At 37.1% G+C, this 26,650-nt stretch overlaps 1 protein-coding gene across 2 annotated transcripts in view; it reads left to right on the top strand.

Moving 5' to 3' along the window:
• Positions 1 to 26,650, top strand: part of LOC124788748 (centromere protein I-like) — a 358,748-nt gene that overhangs the window by 313,334 nt on the left and 18,764 nt on the right. For both annotated transcript variants that reach the window (XM_047256033.1, XM_047256040.1), the window contains 3 exons: positions 8,364 to 8,488; positions 9,358 to 9,472; positions 21,190 to 21,345. In XM_047256033.1, the coding sequence (XP_047111989.1) occupies positions 8,364 to 8,488; positions 9,358 to 9,472; positions 21,190 to 21,345 (396 nt within the window). The remainder of the gene's footprint in view (positions 1 to 8,363; positions 8,489 to 9,357; positions 9,473 to 21,189; positions 21,346 to 26,650) is intronic.

Below are 26,650 nucleotides of genomic sequence, written 5' to 3'. Positions count from 1 at the left end.
GATTTTATTTCTTATTTAAATTCATTTATTGAAAAACTCAAGGCAGTTATAATTTATTTTTCCATATAGTCTCATGCTTTCAAAAGCATTTGTCCCAGCGTATGGGCAGTTTTTTGATGGCCTCATCATAAAAAGAACTGGGTTGTGTCACCAGCCAGTTGTGCACGAAGTCTTCCACACTCCGGTCATCTTCAAATCGTCGCCCTCCTAGAGCTTCTTTAAGCAACCTGAATAGATGGAAATCGCAGGGTTATAAGTCCGGGCTGTAAGGAGGATGATCAAGTGTAGTCCAGTGTATTCCCTGTAGCTTGGGGACAGATAGAGCTGCAGTATGGAGTTGCACATTGTCTTGGAGGAGGATGACCTGTCGAATCGATTGGTTTCGTCTTTTGCGGCAATATGCAACTCTCGCCTTGTTCAACAGTTCGCAGTAGTAAGCAGCACTGACTGTGCTTCGCTCGTGCAAAAATCAATCAGCGAAATGCCTCGCTGATCGAAAAAAATGGTTGAAAGAACCTTGCCAGCTGACAGTCGAGTCTTGGCTTTCACTGGTGCTGCCTCCCCTTTCCTCTGGCACTGCTTACTGACTTGTTTGGATTCTGGAGTGTAGTTGTGAACCCATGTTTCGTCGCAGGTGACGATACAATTCAAAAATGCATCCCCTTCTTCCACAAACCGTGCTGTAAACCTCTGACAGAGTTCCAAACGTCTCAACTTCAGATTTTTGGTCAAAAGTTTAGGGACCCATCTGGAACACACTTTACGGAACTGTAGGTCGTTTGTGGTGATTGCTTGACAGCTCCCATAACTGATTCTGGCATTTTGTGCAATTTCTGATACTCTCGCCCATCAGTCGTCGTCAGTAATATCTTTAACCACATGAATGTTTTTGTCTGTAATGCTGGTCCGAGGGTGGCGAACATGTTGCTGATTTTCCACATGTTCTTGTCCTTCCTTGTACTTTTTATGCCAGGAAAACACATGCGTCCTTCATAGTGTTTTATACCTTACTGTGCAGTCAATCACAGGCAAATTTCTGCTGCTGTAACTCCTTCATGAGCAAGAAATTTTATTATTATGCTTTGCACAATGGAGGAGTGCACCTGTTGCTCCTACCAACTGTTGATGTTCAGGAACAAAAATCCCATTTATATTTGATCCCCCCTCGTGCCATGCAGACAGATTGATTGCAAGCCCTCAACTACCGTATTTACTCGAATCTAAGACGCACTTTTTTTCCGGTTTTTGTAATCCAGAAACCCGCCTGCGGCTTAGAATCGAGTGCAAAGTAAGCGGCAGTTCTGAAAAATGTCGGTAGGTGCTGCCACAACTAACTTCTGCCATCGGATTATGTAGCGCTACACAGGTATGCTTTGCAGGCACAAAGATAAATACTGGCGACAAAACATCTGCGTCAGTAAAAAAAAGAAAAAAAAATACAAATTCCGTATTGTTCATCTTCGAATGTAGCACCATTTCAGCGTACTACGAAAATCCGACTGGCAAGATTGTTTGGGATGTTTGTCAATATGGCCAACTCTACGTTCTGAATTTTTTCCTACCTGGGACAAGAGATCGTTGCTAATAAGAACTTTTATGAATTGTGAATCACATGCAGTATTCTCTTCACCATAAGAATACTACCAATATAAACATTTTGCCATGTATTCTTTTGTGTTTGCGGCTATCTCATTAAATCCTGTCTGCCTAATAAACTACGAAACTAGAGTGAGACAAGAGCAAACGCGGAATAATATACATATCATGTTATGTTTATATTCGTATTGTTCTTATGCCTAATAGTGATACAGTCAGAAATGAAACACGGCAATTAACAAGATTTTTAAATCTAAGATGACTAATTTCTGTACAGAATGTTATGTACTACAGAGGTGTCTGCAAAGATTTTCAACCGGAGAAAAATTTTCGCTAAACTCTCGTTCAGAACATCTTCTATCATACACAGCCTATTATTTGGTTCTTGTTGATCATTATCAAAGCAGTGTAAGTAACAGCAAATAGCAAGCAGTCTCTTGCCATTGTTTCGCTAATGAGACGATTCCTTTTTTTAAAAAAAACAAAAGCAAGCCATGCCGCGAGTGGCGGCAGGTCGTAAACACTCTTTATCAGAATGCGACAAACAATGCATGACACAGTACAGTAATGCATTTTCAGCTTAGAGTGACATAAACACCTATAACAAAGAGAATGTCACTTACCAGATCAAAGAAAAATAAGCAATCAATTCAAACCAGATGAAGCACGTGATAAAGGAATGGTACCCGTATAAATACGGATGGAGCACCTGAGGCATAGCAATGGCTACATGGTAAAGCTTAACTGCTAAGCTTAAGACTCGAACCAAACTATTGTAGCTGTATCGTCATTCATTCGACCTAAATTGTATTACAATGGACCAACTTTGTTTCGATTTGTATGTGCGGCCTAAAACTTTTCTCTCACCTTGAATTTCGAGTCTCGAATTTCAGGTGCGGCTTAGATTCGGGAAAATTTTTTTTCCTTGATTTCGAGTCTCATTTTTCAGATGCGGCTTAGATTCGAGTGCAGCTTAGATTCGAGTAAATACGGTAGCCTGATTGCAAGCCCTCAACTAGCCTCCTCCGAACCAACACAAGGCCATCACTGGCACCAAGGCAGGACCAGCGCTCATCAGAAAACTCAACAGACCTTCACTCTGGCCTCCAGTGAGCTCTCACCTGACATCACAGAAGTTGCGAATGATAGTGGTTTGGGGTCAGTGGAATGCCAGCTACAGGACATCTGGCTCGAAGCTGTCCTTGAAATAATTGATTTGTAACAATTCATTGCGTCACTGTGATGCCAACTGCTGCTGGAATTGCTGCTGCAGATGCAGTACAGTATGCCAGAGCCATAAGCCAAACAAGATGGTCTTCCCTCTCGGTATTGCCTTGTGGCCAATTGTAAATTCCATGACCTCTATTGCCAGCAATCATTTACAGTGGCTACACACCTGCCAAGTCTTCCTGCAGTATTGCAGAAGGAACATCCAGCTTCTCATAACCATATTAAACAAACTCATACAAATTCAGTGAGGCATTGATAATCGCGTCTTTGTCACCTTAAAGGCATTCTTGACGAACATCAACTCACCATGTCAAGTCTGAAAGGTAACTAACACTCACAATTGACACAGTGTGTATTTAAAGCAAACCTGATTTACATCCTCACAATAGCGGTGTTAGTGCCAGTGTTATGTGAATGGCATGAAATTTGAATAGATATCATCTTTCAGATGTAGAAATATGTCTACCAACTTTCGTTTATGTCGCACAACTCCATCTTGTTTCCCCCTCCTCATCAGTGTATTTAGTGGTCACGTTATTTCTTTTGCTGAAAGGGTCCTCCTAATCAGTGCCCCTTTAAGTGTGGATCAAGTCTTCTCTGTGGACTACTACTCCTTTTGCATCGTAAGTTACTGAATGAGATTTCTGTTATTGATGTATCCAGTGGAATGACACAACAAGATGGTTTGAACTCTTACTGCCTGTAATATACAATTATAGATGATGACAGATCAACTACATCTGCTTTTATTCCAGTCAGACCAGATAATGTATGTTTATCATCAAGAGAATAACAATTGTTACAAGTAATTCAGAAGGATTTGTTCTCTGGCGAGTATTTCTTTGACATCATGGAGATCATGCTCTCTCCACTCCCTACGCCAGCAGCACCACAGAGCAGACAACTCCACCCATCAAACAGAAGTGCACACCACCCAGAAGTGGGCTGCTTCCTGCTTACTAACTATATTAACTGACAAACATCTTTTGTCAGCCAAGGAAGAGCAGGGAAGTGGAACTTTTCATTCCCAGAATGACATGTCATACATCAATCTCCTCCTCCCCCTCTCACTGTCCATTACCTCATCTGTCTCTCTCTGTTCTCCCCTGCTTTCCCCCTCTCTATTTCCATCCCATCACCTCTCTCCCCTCTCATACCCTCCTGCCATCTCTGTCGCCATCCATACCTTCCTCTGTCCACCTCAACATTCCGCCAGCCATTCACATCCACATGTGTAGCTGCTGCTAAACAGTTTGCTAAAACAGCCTCTCATGGATGACAACCTAAATGTCAGTGGCTTAATAACTGGTTTTTGCCCCTTACATACAGGCTGCAATGTACAGCAATTTGATGAACCACCAAAACATCCTGCCTATTGTGCAATCTCACAACAACAGCACTAATGCTGTTGCTCTTCATATTGATGCATTAAAGGAATACAGAGAAGTCCTCTTTCCACACCAAAGTTGAAGAACAGGATTTGAAGTTAAAATTAACTGGTGATTTGGGAATTGCTCATGGGAAAGGCCAACAGATAGTTGCATCACAAATTGTTGAAGAAGTTGATTTTATTATCGATTAGAATGCTGACTGCAGTGTGCAATCTTCAAGCTGTGCACAAACTGCATCACAACAGCTGAACATTTCATGATCCTCTGAGTGCTGCAAACACTTGTGAAATGCTATCTCTAGTCCGGTTCCAGGCTGTCATGGATGCAGGTGGTCATCACATTGTGCAACTTTTGTATACTAGAACATAAACATGGTATGCAATTAACATATGTTACCTTGTCATGTAGAAATTAAAATGTGTTTCTTCAGTGGTGTATTCATTATTTCTCTTCCGCATGTCCATACAAATGTTTCTACAACTTTCTTTGTCCAACAACCACTCATTTTTCATGGTTGCATTCTCAAATAGTGAAAGTTTAGTTATAGCTACCCTGTACCTCAGAAAATTATGAGTACAGACTGCTGAGTGGGGTCCCCAAGCTTTGTCAGTGTTAAGAGCCTCACACAATTTTAAACACTCTGAGGAAATCTGGTAATATGTGTTCCTGGGGAACTGTCATAGCAGTTTCACTTATGAGGATAGACACCATTTAAACCTCGAGATCCGTATATCAGAATCCAGTAAGAACACTGATCACTGTGCTGTTGACCATCCTAAATCTGTCATGTGTCATTATAAAATTCAAGTAAGCAAACTAAAATATTATGGAATTAATGGCATATTTGTTGCACAAAGAATGTTACTATCTTAATAAAAAGCAGATGTCCACACTGGTAAATGCACCACAGAGAAAAAAATTAAGTTATACTCAAACACTCAAGTGTAGTAATCAGGTACTCACACTCAACCATACTGGACCCAGCCAGTTGACAGATGAAAAAGCAACTGGTTCTGAACAGTTTGTCTTAACCCATTATATCCCCGTAATTTTTTTTAACGTATGATATGTCATACGATGGGCAGTAAAGGGAAAGTTACTGAGGTATGATGTATCATACGATGGGCAATAAGGAGTAGAATTCCTTACACAATTTTACCACAAGTAATATGTAGAATTTTTTGTGATTATCAATTATTACACGAATAAATGAAGAAAAAGTACAGTAATAATTTCCAGGTATTGTAATGTTCATTTTATTTATATTTTAAAGTTACGTTATTTATTTATACACTAATGACTCTAAGCACTATGGGACTTAACATCTGAGGTCATCAGACCCCTAGACTTAGAACTACTTCAACCTAACTAACTTAAGGACATCACACACATCCATGCCTGAGGCAGGATTATGTACCAAGTATACATGGCAAATCCATAAAGTAACAAAATAACTGTACTGCATTATGTGAATAAAGTAAGACATTGTAATAATAAAGGACAAATGACAAATCTGATGAGATATCCATTACATGTAGCTAAACACCACCATTTGAAACCATAGCGAATTGGCTTGCCTCTTATAAACCATTTCACAAAGTGATGGCCATAATAAGGCTCCATGGCCTCATCCAAGGAGAAGATTGACACCAGATGTGAAATTAATTGCCGAACCTTATAAACTTTGTCTTCTTTTCCAATGCTGTCATTATCATTGACATGGAAGAATCTATGAATTTTGTCAAACGTATTTCTGGAGAAGGAATTCGAAACAAGGACATTGTTTGTGTCAGGTCCGATCTCCCAGTACATACGTCTACGCATTACCTTACAATATCCAGATAACAGCAAAATAGCGATGTATTTGTAGATGACATCATGACTTGTTTGTATGTTGTGTCCCGTTTGAGCAGCATATTTTACTGTCTCTCTCGTGAGAATCTCAACCAAATCAGCATCAAAATCTTTACGATAAAGATCTGTTGGAGTAGAGTTTGGCGTGCAGAGATGTTTTTTTATATCAAGTGTAGGATCACAAGATACCTCAAATTTTTGTGAAGAGTCTAGTCTTTCTTCTATCCACTGTCTTGCTTTCCTAATTCGGAACTGAGATCGTGATTTGGAATTGCAGGGGTTTTCCTCTTGCGTTGATAAAGATGTAACATTTCCAACAAGGCTGTCAGTATTTACTGATCTTATCTCTGAAGTTTGCCCCAGAGGCTTAATCTCTGAAGCAGGAACAGTCACAGGTTGTCCTTTGCATCAACCTGCATCATTTTTATCGGTGTGCTCACCATCATTTGGTTGAACAAGTACAAATTCAGGCTCCTGACATGTATCAAATATGTCAGACAAAGTTTCATTATCTTCTTCTGTCAAGAACAGGCTCTATTTAGAAACTCCTCTAAGTCCCTCTCCTTTTCCAAATTACATCTGAAATAAATCGGACCAACTGTGAGAAAATGACCCCTTACTGCCCACCGTATGATATTTCATACGTAAAGATATAAACCTGTACCACAACAAAGCAGATGATGTACTGTTTTCCAATTTGTGCTTATGTATTGCATTTAAGTATTCAGATTACTAATCTATAATAATGTGAGCAAAATAATGAACTTGCACATCATAATTTTATAATTACTTAACGCCTGTCCGTGACGAGAAGCAGCAGAGTCAATAGCACTAGAACAAATGCTTTCCACCAGGAAATAAACAATCCCAATCTCCACTCCTACTGTCAGTTTCAACAGTGGACTTTCAAACTATAAATAAAACATAAAAGAAATATTTCAGTTGTTGAGAAAGAGCTTCTGGAAACAAATATGCCTGAGAAGAGCAAGCGTATGATAAATCATACGATGGGATATAATGGGTTAATCTCAGGAAGAATAATAGTGTATAATTTCGCACACAAAGAAATAATCTGCTGAAACCAGAAATAAACATCAGTGGTCAAACACTAAATGTAACACACCATATATAAAATTATTTGTATTTGCAGACATAAAGCTAAAATGGACTCAACAAATAAATTTGTTAATTGCAAAGCGTAGTTAAGTCAGAAGGAAAATTCTCTTGAAAAAACTGTAAAATTAAGAGACAGAATTGTACTTACCTTCAGCACTCCCCATTGCAAGGACAACAAGTGAGCCCCTCTAATCCTGTCATCCTGGGGTCTTGAGTGTACTGCTCTTCCCAATTGTATCCCTCTGCCCTCGCTGAAAAAGGAAGTTTACATACCCTTAAAAAAAAAGTTTGTCTATTGGCAGTACTGACATTTCTCTGGGAGGTTAGTAATGACCAGCAATTGTGTATTGTATTGAATAAGAACAAAAATTGATGATAGGTAATTATTAATGCAAGTCGTCCTTGTTAATGTATACATCACCACTTCCATACCCCAAAAAGCTCTCTTTTATGATGCATGAATGGTTAATGTTGCAGTTTCAACAAATATATATGCTACAGTTTCATATCATGCACACCGTGAATTAATTTACATGAATAATTTTTGAGAACATTTCTCTTGGAGAATAACTGTTTTTGTTTTACTTAAAAACGAACATGAATGATCAAAACTGCAGGAAACTTGTTTACTTTTTTTTATGAGGTTACCAGTTTTGGTCTGTTTTAGACTATCTTCAGACCTCGCACCATGATGGTAGACAGTGGCTGTGAACGGAGCAGGTTCTATGACTCCAGGAGCAGTCAGCGTTCATGGAGTCGTACGGCCTGCTCGGTTCACAGCCACCATCTACCATCATGGTGTCAGGTCTGAAGATGGTCTAAAACAGACCGAAACCGGTAACCTCATAAAAAGAGAAGTTTCTTGCAGTTCTTTTTTTATTTACATCTTCATGTAACTTGCTTTGTCATTAGTATGAGAGTGCTGCAAAGCCCACCATTTAGCATCAAACCATATAGCCTTTGCATTATTTTAAAACACAGCAATGTAGTCGAGTCGACGAGAGGTAATCACTGACAGATGGCAGCAACAAAGACTATAAAAAATCACATTATGTGGTTGGTTGAGGGAGACATGCAAAACAGCTGCACCAAGCCCACTACAACTGTCAGGGACCTTCTCTCACCGACTCAATTGTAGGCTGTCTCTGGATAATCGTCCTAGTACATGTTTTTCAGGTGCTGACTGCCATAGAAGTAACACACACCCAACTGTGTGTCTTACCACCACTTGGTCTACTTTTAGGAGCACTCTCAAGCTATGATGGCACAGTTCTGTCAAGAGTTTGTCAGCTGCTCACAAGGTGTGTAAAATTCGAACCAGGTGGCATTGATCAATTTCACTCTGTATTTCTGCATCTGTCAAATTCATTTCTTTCCCTAGTGAAGTATGTATGATAAGTGGCATACCCAAAGTATTCTTGGTTCTGGCTATTTCTCAGTGGTTATGATTTATACCAAATAACTTCATGAGTAAATTTTCTCACCTCTAAATTATTACCATTGGTGTTGATTAATAGCTTCAGTCTTACACGAGGCCACATCCAGATACAAATCCCATGAATGGAATGTGTGTCAAACTGTAAGCATTCAAGGGCATGTCACATTTCATGTTTAACATAGCAAGATGTTGAATGCTTACTGTTTGTGTTGCATTTCAAATGCAAAAATTGGATCAGAAGATGACCAAATGTACAGATTGAAACTAATATTTAGTGAGGCCAATTTTACTGATCTAGGTGGAAATGAACGTGAAGTACTTACAGTGTTCACTGTTTCTCCATGATGTTTGCCTTTGTGATTCGTGAATATACACATTTCATGTGCATGTTATCCAACCAAAAATGGTGAAACTGAAATTGTAAGTTGACATCAAACAAAAGAAGATAAAAAAATCATAGCGTTTGGATACATACATTTGTTATGTTAATGGTAGAATGAAAAAGATAAAAAAAGAGATCATTGTATAAACGTAATCTCACTTCATAGTCTTATAGCTTTCAGTTTTCATTGTTTTCATGTTTGAGTCTAATACTCTGTATTTGAGCTTCATAGAATTTAAAGTTCATTACTACCTGTATATTAGCTAATGATATTTTAAACATTCAGCTGGCAAATACAATTATGATAGCTGGCATATATTATTGAAATTGTTACAAAACTTTTGTTGCAGATGCAATAGTGCTGTCACAGAAAAATCTTCGCCAGAGATGAAGGAATATTTTGAGGAAGTGTCACAAACTTTGAAACAATATAATGCTGAAATGCACCATACACTCAAAGGAGGTGTAAGTATCAACTTTAAAGTGAGAGTGACCTGCAATTAATTTTCTTGCTTCTCTTGTGAACGCTATTAAGCAACCTAGAAGTTTTGTGTTGATTTGATCTTATTGTCTCAGTGGGATGCCAGTTTATTAGCCTCTTTTATAACTTCAGATCCTCTCAGACCGACAACTCATTTATTACATTTTGTATCATCAGAGAGCATTGAAATACTTAGCAATAATTATCCAACTGCAATAATTCAGAATATACATAATTGCTGTTGACTTGCTGTAGAAAAATGTGGATTACTTCATAGTCTCATTTGTTAGCCCTCAAAGCAGACATGACAGTTTTCGTAACACGAGCAGGCACATGACATACTTTGTACATGTGTAAAGAATATGTGTTATTATAGTACCAAAATAAACATGTATGAACAAAATCACAGTTTAATCTTATTTTAATTAAACAATAATAAAATAAACATATATTATGTGAGCTAAATCACTGTTTAATTAAACAATAATAAAATAATCTTTGATTTTATCACTCTGTTGCTGTGTACAAGTGTTAACCCACAGTAATGAACCACTCGAAGCATTAAATGGTGCGATTGCCTCAGATCCCAGCCAATTGCCTTATTGTGGAATTGTGCTGGTAGCTCAGAATCTGGGGCATTTTCTTGTGTGGATCCTACTTTTATTCTCACCTAGCTCGCTGTTTAGTTTATATTGCTGATGTTCACTTGGACATATGCCAACACACGTCATCACTGTGCTAGATAAAACAAGAATGGTGGTGGAGGTGCAGACTCACAATTATAAGACAACAATGGAATGGTACAAGACAATTTTATTTATGGCTGTCATACATTATACGTAGATTGCCCACTCCGGGGTTAATTACTGAATGTTCAGTTATTTCCCCATCTTGACCAGAGGCCAAAGAAAAGTATATGTACAGAAGCATGTTTATGAGATTTATTTTGTTGTAAAGATGCTAAAAACACCCAAGTTGCCAACAAACTGGCCCTAAACCATTTCTACTTCAAATGGAATCCCAGTTGCTTATCCTTACAAGAATGTGGAGTACAGCTGCAGTGCAGTATTTGTCACTTGTCAGAGACTGGACCTAATTTCTAAAACTGGTCAACAACAACAGACTGGAGAGTAGTTTCTCCTTTTATTCCACCCCTTTGGCATGCTGACCCTCCCGCCCTCCAACACCTCTTTTTGGGATGGGGATGCAGCAACATTAAGTTTTGATTATTTATTGTACTTTCACTTCCATCTTGTTGTTTTCTGGCTCTGTCATAGACAGCTAAGTTCAAGACTACTCGTCAAAAACATTATCTTAATTTCAGCTCTCTCTCCTCCTCCTGCCCACTCCGTTCCTTACCTCTGCAATACAATTTAAATACTAACAAGGTTTTTTGGCATTACAGAGCTGAACTACATTTTCATTCATATGTTTTGAATACCTTTGAATTTGTATAAATTCATTCTCAATGTACTATTTCAGATATATCTCATAACCCTATTTTGAACATACAGGACTGGGTTAAGCAAAGTGATGATTTGTTGACACTCATCCCAGTGTGAACACAGTCCACCTGAAGGTGCCCTTCCTATCTGAAGGTGACCTTCCTCTCTGTCCCGTTGGTGTCCAGTGTCAATTGACCTTTATTCTCAGTCTATCACAGTCTGTCATTTTTGGATGCTCCCCACCCCTTCATTCTTCTTCTTCTTCTTCTTTCTTGTTTCGCACTGTATTTTCCATTTATACAATACGTAGCTTCTCTTATTCCTTTCTTTCATTACATTCTTCTGAAATATGTTTCATTACTTTTAAATCAATACTTCATTCATAATGATTTTGCCGATGTGACCAAGGCTCAGTTATTTCACAACAATGTACTTTCCTCCTAACTTCCCAGAAGAGAAAGTTTAAATGTTTCCAAACATTGCATTCTTATCGTATTCAATGCTATTGCCTGGTGTATCTACCATCCAGATCTAAGTATTGTGCCACAATTTCCCATATTTCCTATTTCTGCTTGAGACTGGTGATAGCTGAAGACGTAACAATTGAGGACTGCTCTCTTGCAGTAAGTAAAACAGATAACTGAAGAGAAAATTATATATATTTTTTGACAATAGTTTTTGCATTAGTCCTGAAGCAAATATTCTACATTTGCAAGTTTTCTCCATAGAGAGTGTGCTTAACTGTATTCTAGATGAAATAATTCCTCCTACTTTTGTCTGTTTGTAGACATTTGAGGATGGAGTCAGTTTCCATAAAATTGCTCTGAGTTGTAGAAGTATTCTGATAAACACCACTTGTGGTTGTGGTCGAAATGTTGATTCATCATTTTATAATATGAGATGGTCTGCAATCCAGAAGAATGTTACGGAACTTTTCCATTTCCTTTATAAATAGAGAGTGAGTAGAATAACACCTGGTGACTGTAATAGATTCAGTGTCGTCATTGTAATCCCTATTGGAATAGTATATAGAATGTTCAGAAAAGTTTCTGAGTGAAAACTGTTTCCATAATTTTATCGGTGTTTTCCTTGGAGCAACTACTAATTTAGAATTTCTAGCAACAATTGTCTTTTCTGTTGATCTATCGTGGATACAGGACAGTGGCCTGTCACACACAAGAGATATTAATGACAGGCATATGTTTTTCAGAAATTATTATTTCATTTACACTGCAAGTTTCAGCATTTCGTTAATGCTATCTTCAAGCCCCTATGCACTCCATGTACAGAGAATCCGATACATTGATGCGTGCCTAACTGGAGCCATCAGTACCAGGACTCCCAGAATTTTTTGTGCAGTGTACACTTCAGAGACTTGACAACTGATTAAAAATGCAGATTAAAAACAGCAAAGTGTAAAAACATAGGAAATTAAGGAGGTGGAACCAGGATAAAAATAATAGAGACAGGAAGTGCAAAACTTCAGAGTAATAATGGCTAGAAAAAGAGTGTGAATCTGTGTGCAGTTGTGGTCTCCAGTTTAAAGACTGGTTTGATGCAGCTCTCCTCACTAACGTATCCTATGCAGGCCTTTTCATGTCTGAATAACTACTGCAACTTACATCTATTTGGACCTACTTACTATAGTATCTTAGTCTCCCTATACATTTTTACATTTTTTACTACATGCCCCCCCCCCCCCCCCCCCAAAAAAAAAAAACATCTTTACTACCAAATTGACAAATCTTTGGTACCTCAGGGTGTGTCCAATCAACCAATCACATCTTCTAGTGAAGTTTTACCTCAAATTTATTTTGCATCTGGTTGGTTGTATTCAGTATTTTCTCATTAGATATTCAATCTACTCTTCTAACCTTCGGCATTATTTTGTAACATCGTATTTCATAAAATTCTATAATGTCTTGCCTGAACAGTTTATTGTCCACATTTCATTTCTATACAAGTGTACACGCCAGGAAAGGCTTCACACTACTTAAATTCCTATTAGATGTTAATAGACTCACCTTTTTCAGAAATTCTTTTCTTGTTACATCCAGTCTTTGTTTTATATCCTGTCTAATTTGGTCATGTTGGTTATTTCACTGCCAAAATAAAACTCATCTGCTACATTTTGTGCCACATTTCCTAATGTAATTCCCTCAGAGTCACCTTAAAATTCAGCTACATTCCATTACCCTAGTTTTACTTCTGTTGATATTCATCTTACAACCCCTTTTCAGGGCACGATCCATTCTGTTCAAGTGTGATTTGAAGTCCTTTGCTGTCTCTAATAGAATAACAATGTCATTAGTAACTCTCAAAGTTGTCATTTCTTCTCTTCTAACTTTAATTCCCTTTCCAAATTTCTCCTTGGCTTCCTTTACATTTTGCTGAAAGCACAGACAGGATAACATTGTGGATATGCCACAGTACTGCCTCACTCCCTTCTCAACCACTGCATCCCTTTCATATCCTTCAACTGTTACTGCTGAAGTTTGGTCTCTGTGCAAGTTGTAAATAACCTTTCAGTCCATGTATTTTATACCTGTTACCTTCAGAATTTCAAAGAGTTTATTTCAGTCAACACTGTCAAAAGCTTTCTCTAAATCTACAAATGCTATAAATGTAAGTTTGGCTTTCTTCAGGCGTCTTCCTATGTAGGATATAGGGGTCAGTATTTCGTTGCATGTTTCTACATATCTCCGGATCCCAAAATGACCATCCCCAATGTCTTTCCATCTGTATATAATTTGTGCTGTAGTTTGCAACCATGACTTATGAAGCTAATGGTTCAGTAGTATTCCCACCAGTCAGCACCTGTCTTTTTTTGGAAATGGAATTGTTACGGTACATTCTTCTTGGATTTCAAGGGTATTTTTCATGTTCATATATTTTGCACTCCAGGTGGAATAGTTTTGCCATGTCCGGCTCTCCAAAGGATCTCAATAATTCCAAGAGAATTTCCTCTACTCCAAGGGTCTTGTTCCAACTTGGTTCTTCCTGTGCTCTGTCAAATTCTTCTTGCGTTATATCTCTCACAGCTGTTTAAGTGTTCATTACTATGAGAAACATAGATACAACATATAGTAAACCTAAAGAAATATTAGAGAAAAGAAGTAGCTGCGTGAAAAATTAAGAGCTGAGATGACAAGCTAGTACTAAGTAATGTACAGTAGGCTGAAAGATGGAAGGAATATATAGATCAGTTATACACAGGAAATGGAATGGAAATCAATATCATTGCAAAGGAAGAGGAAGTAGATAAAGATGAGATGTGGGAATGTGATTTATTCCATAGAAGGCAGAGACTAACAGATGTGAACATTAGAGAACTGTCATTTTTATGAGTCTTAATTGCAAAATATTTACATTAATTATTTACAAAAGACTGATAAAAACTGGTCTTGGGAAAGATCATTTTGCATCCCAGAGAAATGTAGAATCATGCGAGGCAATGCTGATCCAACAACTTAGATTGAAAAGAGGCAAACCTACATTTATAGCATTTGTAGATTTAAAGAAAACTGTCGACAGTACTGACTGGAGTAAACTCAATGAAATGCTGACTGTATCAGAGATGAAATACAGACAGAAAGGTTGTCTACAACGTGTACAGAAACCAGACTGTACCGTATTTACTCGAATCTAAGCCGCACTTTTTTCCGGTTTTTGTAATCCAAAAAACCGCCTGCGGCTTGGAATCGAGTGCAAAGTAAGCGGAAGTTCTGAAAAATTTTGGTAGGTGTCGCCACAACTAACTTCTGCCGTCGAATATATGTAGCGCTACACAGGCATGCTTTGGAGGCACAAAGATAAATACTGGCGCCAAAACCTCTGCGTCAGTAAAAAAAAAATAAAAAAAAAAGGTCGAAGACGAGCTTTTTTTCTCCGCCCAGAGTTTCGACCACTTCATTTTCATACATTATCCAACGAAGAAAATATTCGAATGTAGCAACATTTCACTGTACTACGAAAATCCGACTGGCAAGACTGTTTGGGATGTTTGTCAATATGGCCAACTCTACGTTCTGAATTTTTTCCTACCTGTGAGAAGAGATGGTTGCTAATAGGAACTTTTATGAATTGTGAATCACACGCAGTATTCTCTTCACCATACGAATATAAACATTTTTGCATGTATTCTTTCATGTTTGCTGTTATCTCATTTGAATCCTGTCTGCCTAATAAACTACGAAACTAGAGTGCTACAACAGCAAACGCGGAAGAATATACATGTCATGTTTATATTCGTATTAATCTTATGCATAATAGTGATACAGTCAGAATTGAAGCACGGCTATTGACTAGATTTTTAAAACTAAGATGACTAATTTCTGTGCAGAATATAATGTACTAAAGAGGTGTCTGCAAAGATTTTCAAACGGAGAAAAATTTTAGCTAAACTCTTGTTCAGAACATCTTCTATCATACGCAGCCTATTATTTGGTTCTTGTTGATCATTATCAAAGAAAGCAGTGGTGTAAGTAACAACAAATAGCAGTCTCTTGCCATTGTTTCGATAATGAGATGATTCCTCTCTCTCTCTCTCTCTCTCTCTCTCTCTCTCTCTCTCTCTCTCTCTCTCTCTCTCTCTCTCTCTCTTTTTTTTTAAGTGGCGGTAGCAAAGTGGCGGTAGCACGCACAAAAGCAAAAAGCAAGCCATGCCGCATCGGCGGCAGGCCGTAAACACTCATCATCAGACTGCAACAAACAATGCTTGACACAGTACAGTAATGCATTTTCAGCTTAGAGTGACGTAAACGCCTATAACAAAGACAACGGCACTTATCAGATCAAAGAGAAATAAGCAATCAATTCAAACCAGACGAAGCACGTGAAAAAGGAAGGATACCCGTATAAATACGGACGGAGCGCCTGACGCATAGCAATGGCTACCTGGTAAAGCTTAACTGCTAAGCTTACGACTCGAACCAAACTACTGTAGCTGTATCGTCATTTATTCGACCTAAACTGTCTCTCATATTACAATGGACCAACTTTGTTTCGATTTGGATGTGTGGCCTAAAACTTTTCTCTCCGCTTGAATTTCGAGTCTCAAACTTCAGGTGCGGCTTAGATTTGGGAAAATTTTTTCCTTGATTTAGAGTCTCATTTTTCAGGTGCGGCTTAGTTTCGAGTAAATACGGTAGTTTCAAACAGTTGAAGGACTTGAAAGGGAGTCGGTACCTGAGAAGTTAATGAGACAGGGTTGCAGCCTGTCTCCTGTGCTGTTCAGTTTGTAGGTAGAGCAGCCTATAAAGGAAACCAAGGAACAGTTTTGAAAGGACTTAAAGTTCAAGAAGAAGTAATAAAAAACAGACAGCAAATACTTAAAAGATCTGTTGACAGGAATGAGTAGTGCCTTGAACAGAGACTACAAGTTAAATAACAACAAAGTAAAGTAAAACAGGATTAAGAGATGCAGTCAAATTAAGTAATGCTGTGGTATTTAGATTACAAAATGACACTGCAAGTAGTAGATGAGTTTTTCTAATTATGGTAAAAATAAGTGATGATGGCAAAGTTAGAGAGTTTATGAATTGCAAATTGACAGCAACAAAAAGACAGTTCTGAAAAATAGAAGCAGGTTAGCTTCTAAAATTTTTAATTGGTACAACTACTTTGCTGGTTGTACTTGTTCTGGCACATAGCCTTGTACAAAAGTGAAACATGAATGTTAAACAGTACGGTCAAGAAGAGAATAGAAGTTCTCAAAATATGGTGCTACAGAAGAACATTGAAGATTAAATGGATAGACCAGATAACTAATGGGGTGATTCTAAATCAAATCAACTGGAAAAAAATTAATGGCACAACTTGATGAAAAATCAGACTTGATTAAAAGAGTTCCTTTTTTGGTGATTTGTTTTATATGCAACTTATATGGTTTACAATTAAAGACAAATTACATCTAGTTGCTTGCTTTGATTCTCAATGTTTGTATTATGTAAACAGTCTAAAAGACAAATTTACCAACCATATTTTGTCTTGCAGTTACTGAAATAAATTTGTTCTTGAAAGGTTTTCAAAAATGTTTCAGCAACAATAAATTGCTCATTTACTACCTGCACAAAAAGCAGTTACTGTGTGACAGTTATGTACAGAAAGTCACTGGCTCTGTAACCAGGAGTTCCCTGGCAAACAAGAGTGCAAAGGGGTTAGATGCGTAAAACACCCTTACTCAATATGTTTGAGAGTAACAAACACTGTACATAATACGAAGATAATATGAAACTGAAATTAGTAATGGAGTAAAATAGAATCATCTATCTGAAGACTCAGATCCACAGCTCTCAATTAATGCTTCTCAGTGTTTCTGGTTCTTGTGATCTGTGTTCATCCTCAATTTTTATTGCATTAGCTGCCATTTGTTTATAATGTATATCTTATAAATAAAATAAAATTTTATACTTGCCACAGCACCAAATATTTTACAAGAAAAATAACTCCCATTCTTCAGTTCATTTATCAAGAGACTTGAATATTGTCTCCTGAATAAGTTTGAATGTGAAACAAAAACCAGTGTTCCTTCCGGTTCTAAGTTGTCTTTGGTAGAGAAATAGAACTGAGTTCCAGGAATAGTAAGAGAGAGGTACCTGCATATTGAAACTTTTGAGTGTACCCCCATGGTCCCTTCAAATTGCTTTATGGTAGAGCCATGCCCATGAAAGGCAGAGATCTAGATCTACATTCCTTTGAAGTCAGAAAGCTTTCATTTCCAAGCCCCTTCTATAAATTTGAAATGTGAAAGGGTTAATTAAGTCAGCTTTTTACATTTAAATGTAAATGTGTTAAGCAGGAGTGCCCGGAGGCTCTCATGCCAGTAGGGGCAAAACATTTTTGCCATACCTGTGATTTTGGAATTTTGTAGGCATTATCTGATCATCATTTTTCTGTTAGTTTCTACAGTGCATTTTTAATAGCTAGCTAATGTTACAAACAAAAAAGCTAACAGTGTAATTATAATCAAGCATGCTTTTCCGTTCTCAGAGTTTGTGTTCTCCCAACACTTATGTTTTTTCTGTCGGTCCTCTTGTAATGCCTATTCTTTCAATTGTTTTCCTGTCATTAAAAATGTTTTGTGGATAACATTTCCCACAAATCAATTTATACGGAAATGTCATCTTCCGACACATACAACTTATAGGGTAATGGACATACAACTGTACATTTTTAAGAATTTACTTCATCTTTATTTTTTCATTTGTGTTCAGAATTGACAAATGTGGTATCAAATTGATCAGTATGAGTGTATTGCAAAAACAAATTTATTTGCTTGAACGTAATCAAGGTAAGAAAGAAAAGGCTTAACTAGTGATTTGAGAGAAAATTGAAATATTCCACTATGAGCTACTGCTAGCTATGTAAAGGAAGTATCAGAAAGTTCATCTGTACAAGGCCTAGCTATTTTGTACAAAAAAAGCTGTATTGGTATGATACTTGATTACTAAAATGGCTTCCTTCAAAGCAAGTATTAAATTCAGGATGTTTTGAGAATTGTGGGTGCTGGGAAGATAAATAGGTGACAGTAAGATCATGCTTTCTGGAGAAAAAAGAAATATCAGTCAAATGTATTGTAACACAGTTTGTCTAAAAGAAAGAAATAATGTATGATAGAGCAACATTTTACTATGAATAACACTAAAAATCACGTACAGGACTTGAGAGGCATCAAATATTCTCATACTTTTAGTCAAATCATTTCACAAAACATTTGCCCAACTTTATTTCAAAAAGTTACTCATAATTCACTTGACTTGGTTTATATTATTTTTATGTCATTTTATTGATATTTTTGGGTCATTTTAGTGATAATTTTCCAGGTATTTTAGGTTATAAAATTCTGGGCCCTGTGGTTACATATCTTTCCCTGTACTTGTAAGCTAAACGGATTCTTGCTATAAGCAGATACCCCCACTAGCTTCTCTCTGTGGAGGAAAAACTTGACCACTTTGTGATGAATTTACTGCAAAGTGCAAACCATGACTTCATAAAGTTCATGCAGAAGCTCGTATTCACGTTTCATGAAAATACTGCAGTTGAAAGAGGCTTTGCTGTTAACGAAGATGTTTTAGTTGAAAACTTAGAAGAAGATATAATTGCTGCAGAAAGAAGTATTTACAATGCAGCACAATCATTAGATAGGTTACTTAATTGTGGGAAACAACTGAATGTGGACATTACAAAATCAGTAATACTAACTGTGAAGAATGCTTCATAAAAAAGAGAAAAAGAGTAGAAGCCTTAAAAAGAAGAAGAAATCTGATGAAAATGAAGTGGCCAATCTTAAAAGAACAGTTCAAGAAGTAAAAGAACTCAAAAATAAAACAAGATTGATTATCGAAAAGGTAAAAGAAGAAGCTGAACTTTCAGATGCTGATTTTTCAAGTTTAGCTAAGAAACTTAAACACTGAATATTTTACTGTGAAGTTAAACATTTCACATAAATTTTGTACTTCAAAATGGTTATATTTTCTTAAGGAAAATTATTAGTTTCCACTAAATTTCTATGTTAAAAACAACTTGTATTTTAATTGATATGATAAATATATCTGAAAATAGTCATACCCCATCCTATGTGAGTGTTTAATGTTTTCATAGCATTTGATGGGTGGTATACCGTAAGTCATACATATAATGTAAATGATATTAATATAATAGAGGGAAACATTCCACGTGGGGAAAAATATATCTAAAAACAAAGATGATGTGACTTACCAGACGAAAGCGCTGGTAGGTCGATAGACACACAAACAAACACAAACATACACACAAAATTCAAGCTTTCGCAACAAACTGTTGCCTCATCAGGAAAGAGGGAAAGACGAAAGGATGTGGGTTTTAAGGGAGAGGGTAAGGAGTCATTCCAATCCCGGGAGCGGAAAGACTTACCTTGGGGGGAAAAAAGGACGGGTATACACTCGCGCACACACACACACACACACATATCCATCCACACATGGTATATGTGTGGATGGATATGTGTGTGTGTGCGCGAGTGTATACCTGTCCTTTTTCCCTCTAAGGTAAGTCTTTCCGCTCCCGGGATTGGAATGACTCCTTACCCTCTCCCTTAAAACCCACTTCCTTTCGTCTTTCCCTCTCCTTCGCTCTTTCCTGATGAGGCAACAGTTTGTTGCGAAAGCTTGAATTTTGTGTGTATGTATGTGTCTGTTTGTGTGTCTATTGACCTGGCAGCGCTTTCGTTTGGTAAGTCACATCATCTTTGTTTTTAGATATATAATGTAAATGGATAGATAAAAAAAATCTACGCCCCAAGTGGCGGCAGGGGGGCACACACACAAAAGCATTTAACTTTTACAAGCTTTCGGAGCCAGTGGTTCCTTCTTCTGGCAGAAGAGTTGAAGGGGAAAGGAATATGGATTAAGGAAAAGGATTAGAGAGGTTTAGGGAAAGGGATACAGTTCAGAACAGTCACCCAGAACTCCGGGTCAGGGGAGACCTACCGGACAGTATGGACAAGGAAGTCATCCCGTCCAGTAAGTCTCCCCTGACCCTGGGTTGTGGGTGGCTTTTCTATGTTGTATCCCTTTCCCTAAACCTCTCTAGTCCTTTTCCTTAACCCCTGTTCTTTCCCCTTCAACTCTTCTGCTAGAAGGAGCCACTGGCTCTGAAAGCTTGTAAAAGTTTGCCTGCTGTCGCATGGTGAGTAAATTTTTTTATCTATCCATTTACATTATATTATCAATAATTGAATTTTTCATTGTTATACAAGTTATATATAGTTACTTTATTCATGCTCACTTATAGTATAAGAGACATAAGAATGACTACATTCAACTTTCATTTCAACCACCTATCATGTTCATAGAAAAATGTTTTTGTCAATGTACCACACACATTTTCATGAGATAGTGAATGTAACTAAGGATGTAATGTAAAAGTCATGGAAAGGTGATGAGTTTCATCCTCTAAAAATCTGTAGATGCCCTGATACATCAATTCAATTCAATTTTCTTAAAAATGTGCAAATCTTGTATGAACTTCTTTATTAAATTTTAATACCCTTCTGCAGCTTAGTTTGCGTAGACTAGATGCAATATTTGCACAGTGTATAGATTTACACATAAGCAGTGGGCATAACAACATATGAATTTGATTAAAGAAAGGAAAAAAAAGTGCTAGCCATACAGTCTATGCACAATAGCAGTAGCCGCTAAGCTAGTAAAACTACATGTTTTTTCACCAAACGTTCCTAACCTGAATAAATGTATGGTTCCCCGTTTCTGCTGCAGATTTTTCCAGCAGATGGTGGGATCTTCAGCAAATGGATAAAAAGGGCAAATTTTAAAACGTTCTCAGTGAAACCAATCATTCTGGAAGTTAGACAGCATCCAGCAATAACTTCTGTTATGTGGCCTATTCTGAACCAGCAGTCTGCAGAACCTCAGGTCAGCAGAAAAGAAGTGCTTAGTTTTTATCATTACATTGTAGTTTTAAAGTGTCTAAACACTGATTTTAAATTTGCATGATTCAGCACAAGACATTCATGGTCAGTGAGCTAAAGTGCTGAATCAATCTGCAAAAATTTGAAGCCACAGTTCCTAATGTGGTAATTCATATCGAAATGCAATGTTCTTGCATTGAGTATGTTGACTATCATAGTTTTTATTTGCAACTGCGCTATAATTAGTGGATAGTATTTCAGCTATAATTACTGGATAATATTTCATTTGATGAATTGAGTGTGTAAATTTCTCAGACTTTTTTTCCTCTGCAATCTGGAATAATGCTGGAAGTCAGATGCTTTAACATATAATATCAAATTCTTGGAAATAAATGCGAAGAGTTTCTTCAAAGACATTCTTCGTTTATTCCTCGATCACAGTACACTAAATTCTTGTACAAGACTTTCTTAATACAGGAAAGCCTCGATTTTATAATCACCAAATCTGACAGAAGACTGTCATGAATCAAATTTTTCAATTTTCTGTTGTTTCTTCATGAATCATTGCCAGCATTTTTATGCTGGGGCCATTTATTGGTGGTTTGCTGCACCACCCCAACCTAGGGCAACAGTGCATGGAGCATACGCCAGTGTCCAAGCACGTACTTCATCTAGTGCAGTTATTTCAGTCAGTGCCCTCTCCCTGAAGGGACTCCTCATCCATCAGTGTACTTGGCACAGGCAAAATACATAACAAAAATTCACATCAGGTACACTCTCCTAAATATTTAAATCATTATATTGTTTATAGTTCACAACCATCATTCATCAATAGACAGACATACAGTTACACATCACTCCTCTGGCGTGATATGTAATGCTACATATTCCCCCACTTGGACTAATGATCTCACTACACATTACATAGACTTAAATTGTTGCTTATTCTTTGCTACAGGTACATGACTGTTTTAGCAAGTGCATTTATCATCTTATCTAACAGCTTTACCTAATGAAAGTTAAAGGTTTTTGTCTACTTTATTATTTTTTAACCCTTTCCATCTTATTCTTAATTTTATAATACGAGATTTCATTGGTCCATAAGGACAATGTGATTACATATGCACTCGATAGACCGTCAACATAAGTCAAATTCATATTTACACTTACCTCCAAACATTTATTTTGTTTTGTTTGTATATAATGCATTTTACCAATTCTTCTCGACAGTCATTTTCTTCAGTCTACTACATTACCATTTTCCTAACTCTCTTTTCCAAACTTAAGTGTAAGAGAAAATTCTTTGCGATGGGCAGCTCGTTCTGTAACACAACTAGTTCAGGAAGCCATATATTACATATTAATTTTATCCCTTTTCATCGTCCTAACTATGAGGTGGAGCTAGATTTTGAGTACCTAGTATCTTCAAGTTTTGTTGTATACTATGGTTCTTCTATCTTGTAAGCTTTCAATGTTTTTACCTTACAAACTCGGACTTTCTTCATATGCAGTATAATCCCAGTTTCACTATCCTTAGCAGTCCATAACAACTCAAGTAAGTTTCTCTTTTCTACAACATTGGAGTAAGTCTCAGAATCGTTATTATTCTACCACTGTTGATAACACCTAGCCCGCATCAAAACAGAATGTGCTTGTGTAGCCAGCCCGAGTGTGAAAACAGTCTTTGAGTGGTCCAGCAGCAAACCTGAAGAGACTTTAAAGACTTATGCCAGGAAAGCCTGTGAAGTCACATTTATAACACCTCTTTCCTCAGAAACACTTCTCACACCCAGTGCTATATATTTCTTGGTGGTGATGTCCCATATGTGTTTCTTCATTTCATCGCAGATGTAGGTCTTCCTTCCTTGGTACATTTGCTTTATTCCTTCTGTACAGTACATATTAGGGTACACCATCCTGTTTACAACTTCAATATCTCTCTCTCCTCTGCACTTGTTATTTTGAGACAAACTTACTCCTACATTATGGTAAACACATTCCTGGCTGTCTGGTTTACCCTGTTGTCAACATTTCAAGTGCTCCTTTTCACCATCTTAGCCAGTAATCGTACCTGACTTAGCAGCATCTTATTGTAGATAGTATTTATTACCATTGAATTAATCTTTAGAAAACAAATATTAGGTTATCCAAAGATAGTATCACTTACACTGCTATGGATACTCACAATACCATTTTTATCTAGCCTGGAAGTTAATGCATCATTAAACATGTTCTAAATCAAACATATTTCAATCTTCGTAATCTTACTCTCATCAGTATGTCGTTGCTGACATCTGCATATTGTAGCATACACTATAATGTATTACAGGATAAACATGTATTTCAAGGATGAATTAAAATGCATTGTAAATATTTCCATGGTGTATAGTTAAATAATTCCATACTTTCCATATGGAATTAGTGATGACATGACACTATTTTAATAAATTTGAATGAACATTGCTGTTCAGACTGTATCTTTTTGTATCTCATGAAGGCTGATAATGCCTGTAGGCTAACAGGCAATTTTGCTGCTGTTGAATCCAAAGCAAGGCTTCTCTATAAGGAATGTAGTGCTTCAGCCTTATATGTCCCAAGTAAACAAACCCTCTGGAATTCCGCATCTGTCCTGTCTGTTTCAGCTGACAAATGAGTTGTGCCAACAAATGATTCAGTCTTTTCCTCCAGACTTTTTGTTCAGTTAAATCACTAATGCACTCCTCCCATGTTGTAACAGTAGAGCCTGCAACCTTAGTTATAGCTGAGTCTTTCTGCTGTTCTAAAAGATTTAGTCTGATAATAGTATTGTGATCTGTCTATGTACCTCAGTCAACACCTACTGTGTAAAATCTTTGAGCTGTTTTAAATCTTTCTTTATGTCTCTTAATTACTATCAGCTTCATTCTTCACCAGGTCACACTGCATAATAATTTCGATATGTAACACACCTGTTCAAGTTGAAATTTTAGGTTGTAACTTGGATATTTTATTATCGTATATATTATTTCTTAGGTTTTTTTTTTGTCAGTATGCCATATCTCCCTTATTAAAACAAATAAACACCCTTCAAACAGGCCCTGAAGGCCCAACGGCACAGACTAGGCGCCTTGTCATCCTCAGCCCTTAGGTGTCGCCAGATGCAGATACACAGGGGCATGTGGTCAGCACACTGCTCTCCTGCCCGATGTCATTTTTGTGACAGGTGCCACTGCTTCTCAGTCAAGTAGCTCCTCAATTGGCCTCACAAGGGCTGAGTGCAACCTGCTAGTCAACAGCACTTGGCAGCCTTGGACGGTGACCCATCCAAGTGCTAGCCAAGCCCGACAGTCCTTAACTTCGGTGATCTGACAGGAACCGGTGTTAACCACTGCGGCAAGGCTGTTTGCATATTTTCCTTATTAATTAATAAAAATTAATGATTGAGACATCATTTTCAAGATTTCTTTCACCACTATGCCGAAAAATACGCAAATAGTTTTTATATATATATATATATATATAAAAAAAAAAGCAATGTAGAAAGTGTCATCTATTGATGCTCTATTTAACTAATATGCACAACAGTTGTTTAGATTGTTTACGTAAATGTAGTCTATCATGCAATTTCAGTCATACACATCAATGTAAAGAATTTAAAAGGCACCATCTGTTGACAATCTTATTTTACTATTATGTACAACAGCATCTGGAGTTGTTAACTTTCTGTAAGTAAGTGTTTTGTTCTATGCAAATAAAGTTAATTACATCAACATTCATCACCACATGAGGTAAGTACCGTTTCCTACAACTTCACACTGTTAGAATTGGAGAACGTTTTCAAATATGATGGCAGATTTTGCCAACAATTCAACCTTCGAGCTCCTGTTGCAAACATCTCGCAACTCACAACAGAAACCTATGATGTAGAAGAAGAATGTACAAACAGTGGTACAGCTTACAAAAAGTTAAACGAAGAACAGAAGTCATAGATGAGGAAGTCTTGACTAAGAAATAAGACCGCCAGTTGTCATGCCATTGAGGGACTGAGAAGGTCTGGTAAAACATTTGTCTACAAAACTTTGTATCAAATTTATGGGGTGGAAATAAGATGGTTTTAACAGTTGCAGGGACAGGCATTGCTACCAGTCTCCTACCAAGTAGATGCTCATCACATTCGATTTTCAAACTACCTGTATCCATCTTGAACAAATTGGTCTCATCAACTCACACTCAAACCAAGGATGAACAAATTCTGTGTGACACTGATCTCATCATTTGGGATGAGATTTCAACAGTTCCCGAAGACTCGCTAAATGTTTTTGATTGACTTTCAAGGGACATTATGAATAAATAATCTCCATTGTGGAGACAAAATAATTCTGTTTGGCAGAGGTGTCCATCATGTGTTACCCATCATTAGACATGTCAATAGAACAGCCATTGTAAAAACTACACTTAAACGATCACCCTTATGGTCTCATGTTAAAATTCAAAAGGTGACTCAAAATATAAGGGCAGATGCTATCCTGTTTTCACCTGATGTTTACTAAAAGTGGGTAATGGTGATTTAGAAAATCAGATTACTTCAGTGAAGGAATCAAAATTTCTAAACATTGTTATTGTAATTACAATAGTTTTATTACCACCATATTCAATGTTACAGAAATCAGTGACCAAAATGTTTCACAATTATTTGTCCAAAAAATGATTTTACAACACTTCACTTCATGGCTATGTCATTTCCAGTTTATTACATGGGGAGGCAAAGTTTTACCTCAGTTCTGATTCTGTCCTACTTGAAGAAATAAACAACATTCAGTTGTACCTCATATAATTCCTGAACTCTCTATATCCGCTCGGTTAACCATCTCGTCAATTGCATTTAAAGAAAAGTGCCATTGTTATGTTTGAGAAATATCTTAATGATAATCAGGGATTAATTAATGGTGCAAGATTAGTGGTAAGGCACTTAAACTAGTATATCATCACTGCTAAATTCACCGGCTCTAATAGAACTGTGCTTATACCTCACATTAACCTCATATCTTCTGATCAAACCATGTCTTTCCAAATGATAAGAAAATGATTCCAATAAAAGTAGCATTCAATTGTCCATTAAGGGGATACGGAATCGGATTTTGGGTTAAAAAATCGAATTTTTTTTTATTGGCGTATTATATTCTGCCATGTTTCCTCTTTAAAATGACGTATCATACATAGCTCTACTACAATTATAACTATTTTATTTTTATATATTTGTGAGATCGGGTATTGCGCTTTAGTTATACACGTCTCTCGTGGCTGACCATGAACTTTTTGGCAGTACCTTT

Source organism: Schistocerca piceifrons, chromosome 1, assembly GCF_021461385.2.
Source record: "Schistocerca piceifrons isolate TAMUIC-IGC-003096 chromosome 1, iqSchPice1.1, whole genome shotgun sequence".
Lineage (NCBI taxonomy): Eukaryota > Metazoa > Arthropoda > Insecta > Orthoptera > Acrididae > Schistocerca > Schistocerca piceifrons.
Note: the sequence above shows the minus strand (reverse complement) of the source record. Positions and strands in the feature narration are given on the sequence as shown.